Here is a 15,961-nt window from a genome sequence, read left to right as displayed (position 1 = left end):
AGAAAATTAGAGATACCAAGGGAACATTTCATACAATGATAGGCTCAATAAAGGACAGAAATGGTATGGACCTAACAGAAGCAGAAGATATTAAGAAGAGGTGGCAAGAATACACAGAACTGTACACAAAAGATCTTCACAACCCAGATAATCACGATGGTGTGATCACTCACCTAGAGCCAGACATCCTAGAGTGTGAAGTCAAGTGGGCCTTAGGAAGCATCACTATGAACAAAGCTAGTGGAGGTGATGGAATTCCAGTTGAGCTATTTCAAATCTTGAAAGATGATGCTGTGAAAGTGCTGCACTCAATATGCCAGCAAATTTGGACAACTCAGCAGTGGCCACAGGACTGGAAAAGGTCAGTTTTCATTTCAATCCCAAAGAAAGGCAATGTCAAAGAATGCTCAAACTACCGCACAATTGCACTCATCTCACACGCTAGTAACGTAATGCTCAAAATTCTCCAACACAAGCTTCGGCAGTACGTGAACAGTGAACTTCCAGATGTTCAAGCTGGATTTAGAAAAGGCAGAGGAACAGAGATCAAACTGCCAACATCTGTTGGATCATCGAAAAAGCAAGAGAGTTCCAGAGAAACATCTACTTCTGCTTTATTGACTATGCCAAATTCTTTGTGTAAATCACAATAAACCATGGAAACCATCTCTTCTGAAAGAGATGGGAATACCAGACCACCTGACCTGCCTCTTGAGAAACCTATATGCAGGTCAGGAAGCAACAGTTAGAACTGGACATGGAACAACAGACTGGTTCCAAATAGGAAAAGGAGTACATCAAGGCTGTATATTGTCACCCTGTTTATTTAACATATATGCAGAGTACATCATGAGAAACACTGGGCTGGAAGAAGCACAAGCTGGAATCAAGATTGCTGGGAGAAATATCAATAACCTCAGATATGCAGATGATACCACCTTTATGGCAGAAAGTGAAGAAGGACTAAAAAGCCTGTTGATGAAAGTGAAAGAGGAGAGTGAAAAAGTTGGCTTAAAGCTCAACATTCAGAAAACTAAGGTCATGGTATCCAGTCCCATCACTTCATGGCAAATAGATGGGGAAACCATAGAAACAGTGGCTGACTTTATTTTTTTGGGCTCCAAACTCATTGCAGATGGTGACTGCAGCCATGAAATTAAAAGACACTTACTCCTTGGAAGAAAAGTTATGACCAGCCTAGATAGCATATTAAAAAGCAGAGACATTACTTTGCCAACAAAGGTCCGTCTAGTCAAGGCTATGGTTTTTCGAGTAGTCATGTATGAATGTGAGAGTTGAACTATAAAGAAAGCTGAGCGCCGAAGAATTGATGCTTTTGAACTGTGGTGTTGGAGAAGACTCTTGAGAGTCCCTTGGTCTGTAAGGAGATCCAACCAGTCCATTCTAAAGGAGATTAGTCCTGAATATTCATTGGAAGGACTGATGCTGATGCTGAAACTCCAATATTGTGGCCACCTGATGCGAAGAGCTGACTCATTTGCAAAGACCCTGATGCTAGGAAATATTGAGGGCAAGAGGAGATTGTTGGATGGCATCACCGACTTGATAGACATGAGTTTGGAGATGGACAAGGAGGCCTGGCGTGTTGTGGTTCATGGGGTCGCAAAGAGTCAGATACAACAGAGCGACCGAACTGAACTGACTGAAACAAATACATGTACACACATGTTCATAGCAGCACTATCCAGAACACCCAAAGGATGGACACAGTGGATGTTCATCCACAGCGGAATGGATAAACAAACTGTGGTCTCTCCATACATTGCAACGTTTTTCAGCTACAAAAAGGAATGATTCATCTACAACAGGGATGAGCCTCAAAAACGAGCTTAGTGAAAGAAGCCTCACCAAAATAGCCATACATTGTATGATTCCATTTATAGACACATTCAGAACACGTGTGTTCTTAGAAACAGAAAGCATATTGGCGGTTGTTGCCAGGGGGTGGGGGAAGGTCGGGGCTGGGGATTGACTAAGGGGTGTGGGGTTTCTTTTGGGGTTGATGAAAATATTTTGGAAATAGAAGTAGTAGATGCACAACACTGTGAATGCACTAAATGCCACTGAGTTGTTCATGTCAAAATGGTTCGTTTTATATTATGTGGGTTTCACCCTAGCGAATAAAAATGGATGCAAGTTCAGTTTAATTCCATCGAAATCATTAACACATCAGTGGTGGCTAAAAAGGATCTGGCACTTTTGTGGGCAAATGGGCAGCATTACGGTGGGGAAAGACAAAGAAGCAGTTTGCACGCACTAAGAAGATGTATATATTTCAATCTTAAAAGAGGTCAAAGGAGAGACCTTTGCTGGCAGTCCGGCGGTTAAAACTTCCCCTTCCAATGAAGGGATTGCAGGTTCAGTTCCTGGTTAGAAAATAAGATCCCACATGCCTTTCAACCAAAAAAAAAAAAAAAAAAAAAAAGTAAAACAGAAGCAATATTGTAACAAATTCAATAAAGACTTTAAAAATGGTCCACATCAAAAAAAATCATTAAAAAATGTCTAAGGGATATAGGGCATTCGTTTCCAAAACAAGGAAAATTCTGAGCACAAACAGTTTTACAGGGGGGCGTGTTCCTGACAGAGGCAGGGAGGTGGAGCCTCAGAAGAGCAGGCATGCATCACTGGACACAGGGCTGGGGTAGGGCTGCGGGAAATCTCAAGGGCAGAGGGCTCAGTCGGGAGCAGGCAGCAGCAACGGGGTCAGGAGAGGGCTGCTGAAGCTCACAGGCTGAAATCAGCAGAGGTGAAGACCAGACAGCTGGAAGCAACAGAGCCAGACAGCGTGCAGTTCTCAGTAGAACTGGAATCTTCAAGATGAAGTTTAGAAGTCTGCTGAGATGGGATGGGTGCTCAGGGCACTAACATGCAGCTGAAGGAAGGCTGGTACAGACTTCAGAGAGCCTGCAGTACAGGTATCCACGTGCAAGCCCGACTGAACCGCTCCCGTTGTTGCGGAAAACAGCATTGTGGTGATAACTGGGTGAAATTCTGACTTCCCTGGACACTCTGCAATTCAAGGTGTCCACGTACCACAGAACAATTCCTCATTGTACTAGGATTCATGGTGTGTGATATTTACATTCAGAAAATGGCAAACCATGTATTCTAGGAGGATCCCGTGGATGGAGGAGCCTGGTGGGCTGCAGTCCATGGGGTCGGGAAGAGTCGGACACAACTGAGCGACTTCACTTTCACTTTTCACTTTCATACATTGGAGAAGGAAATGGCAGCCCACTCCAGTTTTCTTGCCTGGAGAATCCCAGGGACGGGGGAGCCTGGTGGGCTGTCATCTATGGGGTCGCACAGAGTCGGACACGACTGAAGCGACTTAGCAGCAGCAGCAGCATTTCCTCAAGAACTCCATGATGAGTCAGTCTCTGGTTGTCAAAATCCTTCAAGATGAGTCACCCAGATTTAGAAAAGATCAATTCTATGTGTTTGCAATAAAAATATCAAGTCTTCCTAACTTCAAAGCAACTTCTCTTATTTTGAACCATGATTCTGTAACAGGGAAGAAAAAAATCTGACTCCATATTGGATCCATCTCTTTTACTTTAATCATTGCTTCCCATGGCTTTTGTCCATTAAAAAGATATTGTCTATACATAATGGCCTGCCTTGGGGAACCCTTCTGTTCTGCTTGAATGTTAAACTAAAGTGTCTTTGTTCAGCTCACTGGGAGACATTCTGACCCTGCCCACTCGTGAGTGACAGCAGGAAAAAGAAATGAGTGCATCCCTTCCCTGAGGATGTCCAAACCAGGAGATATTTTGCAACACTTAATGGCCTTTTGATTTCCCAGATGGCTCAGACGGTAAAGAATTTGCCTGCAAAGCAGGAGTAGCAGCAGTAGTGGTAGCGTCAGTCGCTCAGTCGTGTTGGGCTCTTTGCGACCCCATGGACTGTGGCCTGCCAGGCTCCTCTGTCCATGGGATTCTCCAGGCACGAATACTGGAGTAGACTGCAATGCAGGAGACCTGGATTCAATCCCTGGATTGGGAAGATTCCCTGGAGAAAGAAGGGATTGGCAACCCACTCCAGTATTCTTGCCTGGAGAATTTTATGGACAGAGGAGGCTGGTGGGCTACTGTCCATAGGGTCTCAAAGAGTTGAACGCGATGGAGCGACTATCACTACCACTACTACTACTCCTCGGGCATTGCAGGACTAACCGAGTGACTTACACTTTTGCTTCATGGTCTTTTTACTTTACTTCTTTCCTCCTCCTCCTCTCTGCTCTGTAAAAGCAACTGGCATCCAGACCCCATAATAAAGTACTCCAGGACTCTCACCCACCATCTTCTTGGATGCCCAGCTTTCTGAATAAAGTCTCTATTTCTTGCCTCGACACCTTGCCTCCCGACCTGTCCTGTGTCAAACGGAACGAGCTTAGACCTGGTAACAATTCTAAGAGAAATAAAGTTCTCACTAAGTTTTCAACAAAGAAACCCATATTACTTTTACAAGAGAACCTGAGTGTTGTAACTACTGAGCGCACAAGCCACAAGGAAGATCCTGCGTGATGCAACAAAGACTCCTCGTTCTGCAGCTAAGATCTGATGCAGCCAAACAAATTAATAAATAAATATTGAGTGGGGGGCGGGGTAGAAATGGTTTAAGAGCATGCAGTCACTTCTACGTTTCTGGGGCATTTGTTGCAAATGTGAGTCATTCCCCTGCCATCTCTCTCATCATACACACACCCTGTGAAATGGCTTCAAAGATCATTACTTAGTAAGACTCACCTAGAAGAAGTAAAGTCAGTATAAACACCATACCCATGACAGTCTTCCATGATCGAGTTAATCTAAAAAGAAGAAAAATAACAGCAAAAAGAATTTAGCAACACACCACTCTCAACCTTTAATTTGAACTTTAACCTCTACAACCAAGGCGACAGACATGACTAGGCTGAGCATGTGAGTTAATTAAAAAAAAACACATCTATTTCTGCTTTATTGACTATGCCATCGCCTTTGACTGTGCAGATCACAATAAACTGTGAGAAATTCTGAAAGAGATGGGAATACCAGACCACCTGACCTGCCTCTTGAGAAACCTATATGCAGGTCAGGAAGCAACAGTTAGAACTGGACACGGAACAACAGACTGGTTCCAAATAGGAAAAGGAGTACGTCAAGGCTGTACATTGTCACCCTGCTTATTTTAACTTCTATGCAGAGTAAATCATGAGAAACGCTGGGCTGGAAGAAGCACAAGCTGGAATCAAGATTGCCAGGAGAAATATCAATAACCTCAGAAATGCAGATGACACCACCCTTATGGAAGAAAGTGAAGAAGAACTAAAAAGCCTCTTGATGAAAGTGAAAGAGGAGAGTGAATAAGTTGGCTTGAAGCTCAACATTCAGAAAATGAATATCATGGCATCTGGTCCCATCACTTCATGGGAAATAGATGAGGAAAGAGTGGAAACAGTGTCAGACTTTATTTTTGGGGGCTCCAAAATCACTGCAGATGGTGACTGCAGCCATCAAATTAAAAGACGCTTACTCCTTGGAAGAAAAGTTATGACCAACCTAGATAGCATATTCAAAAGCAGAGACATTACTTTGCTGACTAAGGTCCGTCTAGTCAAGGCTATGGTTTTTCCTGTGGTCACGTATGGATGTGAGAGTTGGACTGTGAAGAAAGCTGAGTGCCGAAGAATTGATGCTTTTGAACTGTGGTGTTGGAGAAGACTCTTGAGAGTCCCTTGGACTGCAAGGAGATCCAACCAGTCCATTCTGAAGGAGATCAGCCCTGGGATTTCTTTGGAGGGAATGATGCTAAAGCTTAAACTCCAATATTTTGGCCACCTCATGCGAAGAGTTGACTCATTGGAAAAGACCCTGATGCTGGGTGGGATTGGGGGCAGGAGGAGAAGGGGACGACAGAGGATGAGATGGCTGGATGGCATCACTGACTTGATGGACCTGAATCTGAGTGAACTCCGGGAGTTGGTGATGGACAGGGAGGCCTGGCATGCTGCGATTCATGGGGTCACAAAGAGTCGGACCTGACTGAGCGACTGAACTGAACTGAATCCACTATCTGTGAAACTGAGGGAAAACAGTGTTCAGAGTAGTATATATACATATTCACATATACATACACCATACACACCCCTCTCTTTCACACACATTACTGCCCTGTTGCATGTTTTTATGCCTATAAATGGTTATGAAGAAGAAAGCAAAGGAGGTTATCCTACAGGTCTGCAATGTTTCATCAGTCCAGAAGAAAAAAGAAAAAAAGAGTCTGGACTGAGCCCACCAGGCTCCTCCGTCTATGGAATTCTCCAGGCGAGAATACTGAAATGGGTGGCCATTTCCTCCTCCACGGGATCTTCCCCACCCAGGGATCGAAACTGTGTCTCCTGTTCCGGCAGGCTGATTCTCTACTGCCAAGCCATCTGAGAAGCCCAAAGAACTAAGTCAATGAACAACTATCTGAGAAAATTCTCTAAAGCAATCCTAACCCTTTCCCTCACTTTTTATTGAAATACAACATACACAGAAAAAACCACAGATCATTGCACAGCTCAGTGGATCCAAAAGCCAACTCCACCCTCCCACTGGCAACCAGTGGGACAAGAGCTTTGTAGACAGGCGGAGGCAGCCCCATGCAGAAAGAGCACAGTCGGCTCCGGCAGTTGTCTTCAAATTGGCCATAGGTGGTCTGACCAGCATCATCTCGATTGTTTTAGGCACAGTTAATCTTCAGTTTCAGGGTCCGTTCTTCCCCATGTCTTTGAGGTCAGTTCTCAGAATTTCGGCAGTTTAAGTCGTGGGTTCACCTTGGAAAGTCAGTCTGGTCGTTATGCAGTTAACTCCTTCTATCTGAGGTTTCATGATAAGACAGCTCACAGGATATGGCTCAGAATATTAGGAACTAAAAGAGAAGGAACTAAAAGGTCCCTGACTATGCTTAATGACTACATTATTATTATCCGGTCTCCTTCATTTTCCTTTGTTTCTAAATTTCTCATTTCCCTGATTAAACTTATTCTTTGGCTCAAGTTTTCCACAGACGAAAGGCAGGCGGAAGACAAGGGGCGTTGGGACAGCACCATGGGGTCCTGCTCTGTTGGACCAGAAATTGCTGGGTTTGTGCCTATCTGGTCTCAGCAGATCTTTCCAAAGAGTTTTACAAAGTGATTGCAGTGACCGTTCCACATCCACCTTTAAAGTTTTTTTTAAAAGAAGGAGAAAAAAAAAGAAAGAAAATGGCTAAAATAGACTAATCTCACTGAAACAGAAGGCTAGGAGCTTTGGGACAAAATATTCTAAGACAGCAAATCGAAATTTTGATTTAAAACATACAAAAACCAGTTGACGATGAGTCATTCATTAATTACAGAAGGCACCTTGATGTAGCAGGAGAAGCACTGGGTCACAGCTCAGTAAAGGGGGTGAAGCTGTCACCGACTGTGTGAAGCCAGACAATACAGAAATGTGGGGTTTGGAGCAGAGAAAGTTTTATTGCAGGATCATGCAAGGAGACAGGTGGCTCTTGTCTTTAAAAAACTCTGAGCTTTTCTAAGGCTTTCAGCAAAGCCTTTTCATAGGAAAGGGGAGGAGGGGCATGGATAGTTATTGCAAACTTCTTGGTGTTGGGTCCCTTGTGCAGCTCTCCACAAGGGTCAGAATAGTCAGGTTGCAAGTTCCTTTAAACTTCCATCAAAACAAACTTTATTCTCTGTCTTGAAACTTTTTATACAAAGGTATATATATAAAGGTATACATGACTCTTAATGGTCATGGACAAGAAAGGGAAGGGGAGGCATTAAGTTCTGTCTCCAAGCCTCTTTGTGGCTTTTAACAAATCTATAAGCTAAACGATGTCACCTCTCATGTTATTTATTCAAGGTCCCAAGGCTTGGCTTTTGTACTCTGAGGTCCAGGCCCTGGCTAACAACGGGATGGGGTTCCTGTGTAGGCTGGTCACCCTGCCCAGGAGCTATCATCCAGCACCCAATCTGGGACCTCTGGCCAGTGCCCAGGACAGGCTGAGGAGGCAGATCTCAGCTGGTGATACCCCCTCAGGGCCAGGTACCCAGACCATGCCCAGCTGTCATCACTGAAGGAGCTAGATGCCCAACACCCAACCGGCCTTCAGGCTCCACAAGGCCACACAAACAGGGGTCAATGCCTTGGAGACTCACACTCATAGTCTTAGGATAATGGCTTTGAGCCTGCCTATGACAAAGCTGGGCCAAGCTGAAGCTCCAATACTTTGGCCACCTGATTCGAAGAGCTGACTCATTAGAAAAGACCCTGATGCTGGGAAAGATTGAAGGCAGGAGAAGGGGACAACAGAGGACGAGATGGTTGGATGGCATCTCGGACTCAAAGGACATGAGTTTGAGCAAGCTCCAGCTGCTTGTGAAGAACAGGGAAGCCTGGCTTCATGCAGTCCATGGGGTGCTGCAGTCCACGCAGTCGCAAAGAGTCAGACATGACTGAGCAACTGAACAACTGAGTTTCAGCAACTCCCTTGATCAGTTTGAGTTTGGAGTTTTGACATGCTGTTTATGAACTAGTGTCCATCAATGGGAAGCCAGAATTCCCTGCTCCAGGTGCAGGCAGAATGGCTAAGAAAGTGACCTCAGGTCTGGAAGCTGCTTCGATCATGTTTACCTGTGTGTGTTTCTTTATATTTTGCTGTTTAACATTATGCACATGTGACAGGAAACATTTCCTGCATCGGTTTGTTTGAGTTGGTTGAGCAAATGGACAGATGACGCCCTCAGTGACCTGCTCCTGAGCCGTGCTGTCAAACTGGCTTGTAACCCCGCGCTGGGGAAGTGGCTCAACACCCTGGGAGTAGAGACCAACACAGGACTGTTGGGAAGAAAACGTTTTCCTCTCTCCTTCTTGGTTCTCTGGCTGGTCTAGAATTAAAGTGACAGGACACAGCTTAACCAAACACAACTTTTATGAGGTATGGTGAGAGAGGCCAGGAAAACTAAGTCACTCTCTGAAACCCTCACTTCAAGTACCATCTTCAGCTAAAGACGGGAAGAGGGTGTAGGGGTTGGGACTTCAAAGGGGAGAAAGGCAAGTCACATGGGGATGGAAATCAAGTGCATGGTAAATAAAAGCAGAGACAGAGGGACACAGAGTGGACTCTGATATCTGGGCCCTGCTGGTTTCTCCACCCCACTCAGATCCAGAGACAATTCCTTTATCCCAGTTCTTTAGGCAGCTAAGAGGGAGACAAAAAGAGGGCCTCCTGAATCTTCCATTTCTTCAAAATAATCAGCCTAGGGGCTTCCTGGGTAGTCCAGTGATTAGGATTCTGAATTTCCATTGCAGGGAGCTAGCTTTCTATTCTTATTCTTTGGTGAGGCCAAAAACCAGAAAAAAAAAATCAGCCTAAATTAACCCTCAGGCCAAAGAGACACAGGGTGGGGGACAAATTTTGTTAGGAAGCATCACTACGAACAAAGCTTGTGGAGGTGATGGAATACCAGTTGAGCTATTTCATATCCTGAAAGATGATGCTGTGAAAGTGCTGTACTCAATATGCCAGCAAATTTGGACAACTCAGCAGTGGCCACAGGACTGGAAAAGGTCAGTTTTCATTTCAATCCCAAAGAAAGGCAATGCCAAAAAATGCTGAAACTACCACACAACTGCACTCATCTCACACGCTAGTAAAGTGATGCTTAAAATTCTCCAAGCCAGGCTTCAGCAATACGTGAACTTTTAATTTCCAAATGTTCAAGCTGGTTTTAGAAAAGGCAGAAGAACCAGAGATCAAATTGCCAACGTCCACTGGACCATCGAAAAACCAAGAGAGTTCCAGAAAAACATCTACTTCTGCTTTACTGACTATGCCAAAGCCTTTGACTGTGTGGATCACAATAAACTGCAGAAAATTCTGAAAGAGATGGGAATACCAGAGCACCTGTCTTGCCTCTTGAGAAACCTGTGTGCAAGTCAAGAAGCAACAGTTAGAACTGGACATGGAACAACAGACTGGTTCCAAATAGGAAAAGGAGTATGTCAAGGCTGTATATTGTCACCCTGCTTATTTAACTTCTATGCAGAGTACATCATGAGAAACGCTGGGCTGGATGAAGCACAACCTGGAATCAAGATTGCCGGGAGAAATATCAATAACCTCAGATATGTAGATCACACCACCCTGATGGCAGAAAGTGAAGAACTAAAGAGCCTCTTGATGAAAGTGAAAGAGGAGTGAAAAAGTTGGCTTAAAGCTCAACATTCAGAAAACGAAGATCATGGCATCCAGTCCCATCACTTCATGGGAAATAGATGGAGAAACAGTGGAAACAGTGGCAGATTTTCTTTTGGGGGGCTCCAAAATCAATGCAGATGGTGATTGCAGCCATGAAATTAAAAGACGCTTACTCCATGGAAGGAAAGTTATGACCAACCTAGATAGCATATTAAAAAGCAGAGACATTACCTTGTCAGCAAAGGTCCATCTAGTCATGGCTATGGTTTTTCCAGTGGTCATGTATAGATGTGAGAGTTGGACTATAAAGAAACCTGAGCACCGAAGAATTGATGGTTTTGAACTGTGGTGTTGGAGAAGACTCTTGAGAGTCCCTTGGACTGCAAGCAGATCCAACCAGTCCATCCTAAAGGAGATCAGTCATGGATGTTCATTGGAAGGACTGATGTTGAAGCTGAAACTCTAATACTTCGGCCACCTGATGCGAAGAGCTGACTCATTTGAAAAGACCCAGATGCTGGGAAAGATCAAGGGTAGGAGAAGAAGGGGATGACAGAGGATGAGATGGCTGGATGGCATCACTTACTGAATGGACATGGGTTTGAGTGGACTCTGGGAGTTTGTGATGGACAGGGAGGCCTGCTGTGCTGCAGTTCATGGGGTCGCAAAGAGTCGGACAGGACTGAGTGACTGAACTGAACTGAACTGAAGCACAAGCCAGCTAATTTCACCCAATACAGAATCTCTAAGTAGCTCATCCACTTAAAAAAAGCAATAGTGCCCACTGTCTGTCCAATGTGTTATTTCATTGTTGTTAAGTCGCCAAGTCATGTCTGACTCTGTGACTTCATGAACTGCAGCACACCAGGATTTCCTGTCCTTCTCCATCTCCCAGAGTTTGCTCAAACTCATGTCCATTGAGTCAGTGATGCCATCCAACCATCTCATCCTCTGTCGTTCCCTTCTTCTGCCTTCAATCTTTCCCAGCATCAGGGTATTTTCCAATGAGTTGGCTCCTCACTTTGCCCAATGAGGTGGGCAAAGTATTGCAGCTTCAGCTCCAGCATCAGTCCCTCCAATGAATATTCAGGGTTGATTTCATTGAGGACTGAGTAGTCTGATCTTGTAGTCCAAGGGGCTCTCAAGAGTCTTCTCCAGCACCACAGTTCGAAAACACCAATTCTTCAGCACTTGGCCTTCTCTATGGTCCAACTCTCACTTCTGTACATGACTAGTGGAAAAACCATAGTGTTGAGTCCTGTCCCCCAGGCCATAGGTGGGAGGCTTTGCACCAAGACCACAGAAGCAGAGCCCAGAATCAAGGTCGCCTCCGAAGCTGACTGAGCCCCTTTGTAACCGTTGCCAAAAGGCCCCTAATAATCACTAACAAGCTTCCTGATTCCCAATTAGGCAAAGATGCCCAGCCAGTCAACTAGCGTCAGCCTTCCTGTAGGAATTTTCTTTGCCTTGAGGCTAAAAAAATTGGCTATTAACCCACAAAAACTGTCGACCCTCCCTGGTCTGTCAGGAGGTTGGCCCGCTGCGCTTGCAGAGCCCACATTATCTCTGTCCTTTGTTCTTAATAAACTCTCCTTTCTGCAATACTCTGTCTGGAAATCCTTTTCCTATCCCAGCTTGGACTGCTTCAACACATAGCTTTGACTATATGGGCTTCGTCGGTAAAATGACATCTCTGCTTTTTAATACACTGTCTTGGTTTGTCGTAGACATGTGCTAAAAGCAACAGAGAAGAAGGTCTTCCCAAAAGTCTCCTCTGAAGGGACGTGAAATCTCGAAACCACCATCCTTCACATCTCACTGGTCACATGAGTGATCCACTGAGTAAAGAGAGTTACTCAAAGGTCATAAGACCCTCCCAAGGAACTGGCTTAAATGAACATTAACCAAAGGTTCACTAAGCTTTTTCATTAAACCTTAGCTGTTATCCATGGGGTGTTTATTTCATTACTCTCTGTTTTGTTTTACCAGCAGGCAGTGCCAAGGGCAGAGTTGATGAGGCTTGGGTTTTGGGCCCATCCAAGTGGTCCAAGATTTCCTGCTGTCTCCCCTTCTTCCAGTTAGAGGAGGCACAGTTGTTAGCTCAAAACATACACCCACTAACAGCCCGTGTAGCCAGTTCTCACCCAGGGATGTAACAAGTGCCCTCCATGTACAGAGTTGTAAAGCCTGGTGCTGGACCTTGCACCTGGCAGAAACTGAGCAGGAGGCCACTGACAAATGATTGACCCGTGAGGCCGCAGGCTGCAGTCATAACTTCACACTGCCGGTGAGACTCATTCCTTAAAAAAAAAAAATCTTCTCTTTCACAGACCTTGTCCCCCACTTGCTGTGTGTGCTATGCCTAGTCGCTCAGTCATATCTGACTCTTTGCGATCCCGTGGACTGTAGCCCGCCAGGCTCCTTTGTCCATGGGGATTCTCCAGGCAAGAATACTAGAATGGGTTGCCATGCCCTCCTCCGGGGGATCTTCCCATCCCACTTGCTGTAATTAACATTAACCCCTACCACAGAAGGAGACAACAGGTCAGAAAGTATTGGGATCCAGAGAAGTCTTCAGAGGTTCTCTCTATAAAGGAAGGTTATTTTCCCGGGGGACAGAGCACGGGTGGTACATGACACGGTGCTGCTGCTAAGTCGCTTCAGTCGTGTCCGACTCCGTGTGACCCCATAGATGGCAGCCCACCAGGCTCCCCCGTCCCTGGGATTCTCCAGGCAAGAGTACTGGAGTGGGGTGCCATTGCCTTCTAATCTTAAGGAGATCACCCTGCAGTTACGTACCCGCTGGCGTCGGGGTTTTCCTGCTGGGGGAGCACAGCGCTCCCGCTAGAGCTGCTGCTGGCGTCCTCAGAGGGAGCCCTGAAGAGCCCGGTGCTCCCCCTCGACTTGGGTCTCCCACTCATCTCCCCCAGCCGAGTAGCTGATTGCTGGCGGCCTCCTTGCTACTTGATGGAAAACATGAGGCTATACAAAATGGTCTGGGATTGGCTTGGGGTTTTGCCTTCTTCCTTCTCGGCTGTTTCTCCTTCGAGGGGGAAACTGTGAGTGAGCTAACCCTGGAGGAGGCTCCCCGGCTCTTCCGCGGCATCACCTTCTATGACACATCACAATGGCTGGACGCCCAGGCAGGGGGCACGCAGCCTCGCCGCCAGCCAGCACCCAGCCCGAGCGTGTGTCACAAGGCTTCGCGGCAGCGGCTCCCAGACACACCGCGAAATGCCAGGGTCCCCCAGGCCCCACGCTTCTGCCACAAGAAATCGCTGTTTCACTGTGCTTGCTCCAGTACTTTTCAAAAAATTAAATATCACGAACATAATGGAAGACCCCAGAACACCACTCCCCTCCTTTCTTTCCCGCAGAAAAATGAAAATACAAAATTCCCACAATGTTTTTTATATTTTACCACATATATATGGAACCATAAATGTTTTCACGCTGTGAATTCAAATGATAAGCCACTCTCAGCTTAGATTACTGGTCTTGAGAAACACTCACTTCAGCTTCCTCATTTTAACTGCTGTCTAGTATTTTATCACATGTACATCTGTCGATGACAGACAAGTTCACAGTCTGAAAGCTGAGTTATTTTCCGGTGGCCTTATTGAGGGCGGGGCTTTCCCGGTGGCTCAGCGGTAAAGAATCAGCCTGCAATGCTGGAGACACAGGAGAAATGGGTTTGATCTCTGGGTCGGGAAGATCCCCTGGAGAAGGAAATGGCAATCCACTCCAGTATTCTTGCCTGGAGAATCCCATGGACGGAGAAGCCTAGTAGGTTACAGTCCACGGGGTCGCAAAGAATCGGACACGACTGAGCGACTTCACCTCACCTTAACTCTATAGAGCTAGCATCCTGCTTTTCTCCACCGTGAGTCCTGTCGGCAGTGACCGATGGCCTGATGGTTGGGCAGCATTCCTTCTTTACTGGAATGGCAGGCAACACATCACATTTCACTCTCCCAGTCTTTCATCAGTTGCTTTTGGTTTTTTAGCAACACGATCAAAGTTCAATGCCTGCCTTTGTTTCGTGCACACCACAAGGGCTTCCCTGGGTGAACCTCCGGAATGGAACTGCTGGAATGATGAGCATGCTTATTTGGGGCGTAAAGCTGCAGGCTGACAGTTATTTTCCTCTGAGTCCTCTGGAGATGCTATTCCATAGTCTTGGCCTTGGCTGTTGGGGATAAAAATCCTGCCTTAATCTTCATCTCTCCTTATTCCTTTTTTGTGCGACTGTGTGGCCACTTGGTTTTTCTTTTTCCCTTTGGTCATTTTCAAGGTTTTCTGTTCATCTTTGATGTTCTTCAGTTTCACCAATGTACCACATTGTGATCATGCTTTTTAATCTTTTCTCCTTTTTGAAGGGAAAAAAGCGTAAGATATTTCATGCTCGTGTATTTCTTCAATTCTGGGATTTTTATTTGGGCCGTCAGTTCTTTAAATGCTGCTGACATTAGTAAGATAGCGCTAAACTGCCCCTTTAAATTTGTTTTTGATGTTTTTCTTTCTTTCTTTTTTTAATGCTGATTTCAGGGTAAATTTGTAGGAGCTATTTTTATAATACACTACTTCTCTTTTTAACTTGGCAAAGTCTAGACCTACCCCAAGAAGCCCCGAGATTTCTGATTTTTTACCTAATGATCCAAAATTCAAAAGATGCAAAATGATACATAGCAAAGTACTTACCCACTTCTGCCTGGTAGCTATCACTTCTCCACTCTACTTGCATCCATGGTGCCATTTTGTTTTATTTTTTTTCAAAGATATGATTTGTTATTTAGTTGCTAAGTCATGTCTGACTCTTTGGACTGCAGGTTTCCCTGTCCTTCACTATCTCCCAGGGTCAAACTGAAGTTCATTAAGTGGATGATGTCATCCAACCATCTCATCCTCTGTTACCCTCTTCTCCTCCTGCCCTCAATCTTTCCCCACATCAGGGTCTTTTCCAATGAGTCGGCTCTTCACATCAGGTGGCCAAAGTATCGGAGCTTCAGCCTCAGCAGCGGTTCTTCCAGTGACTATTCAGGGTTGACTTCCTCTAGGATTGACTGGTTTCATCTCCTTGCAGTCCAAGGGACTCTCAAGAGTCTTCTCCAGCTCCATAATTTGAAAGAATCAATTCTTCAATGCTCAGCCTCCTTTATGGTCCAACTCACATCCATAAATGACTACTAGAAGAAACCACGGCTTTGACTATATGGATACATATGTACAAATACATACATAAATATATATTTATGCAAAATACATATGCTGCTGCTGCTAAGTCACTTCAGTCGTGTCTGACTCTGTGCAACCCCAGAGACAGCAGCCCACCAGGCTCCCCTGTCCCTGGGATTCTCTAGGCAAAAACACTGGAGTGGGTTGCCATTGCCTTCTCCAATGCATGAAAGTGAAAAGTGAAAGTGAAGTCGCTCAGTTGTGTCCAACTCTTAGCAACCCCATGTACTGTAGCCTACCAGGCTCCTCTGCCCATGGGATTTTCCAGGCAAGAGTACTGGAGTGGGGTGCCATTGCCTTCTCCAAAATACTATACTTATGTACATATATATGTGTGCCTCTGTCTATCTCTATATATCCATCTCTTTTTTGTTGAAAGTAAAAGGAAGCCTGCTAGAAACCATGTTCCACCCCTTGCTGTTTTCAGGTAAAAATATATCTTGGTGACCAAGATGGTGGTGGTGGTGGCAATGAAAAAAAGAAGTTTTAAATA

The 15,961-nt window shown here is 45.3% G+C and overlaps 1 protein-coding gene across 1 annotated transcript in view; it reads right to left on the bottom strand.

The window, feature by feature from the left end:
• The window catches only part of SUN3 (Sad1 and UNC84 domain containing 3), a 46,910-nt gene extending 33,756 nt beyond the window's left edge, over positions 1 to 13,154 (bottom strand). The window contains exons 1-2 of the mRNA XM_052639196.1: positions 13,033 to 13,154; positions 4,773 to 4,834 (exon numbers count right to left, since the gene is read on the bottom strand). Of these exons, the coding sequence (XP_052495156.1) occupies positions 4,773 to 4,834; positions 13,033 to 13,154 (184 nt within the window). The remainder of the gene's footprint in view (positions 1 to 4,772; positions 4,835 to 13,032) is intronic.
• Between the last annotated feature and the right edge of the window lie 2,807 nt (positions 13,155 to 15,961).

Source organism: Budorcas taxicolor, chromosome 4 (assembly GCF_023091745.1).
Source record: "Budorcas taxicolor isolate Tak-1 chromosome 4, Takin1.1, whole genome shotgun sequence".
Lineage (NCBI taxonomy): Eukaryota > Metazoa > Chordata > Mammalia > Artiodactyla > Bovidae > Budorcas > Budorcas taxicolor.
Note: the sequence above shows the minus strand (reverse complement) of the source record. Positions and strands in the feature narration are given on the sequence as shown.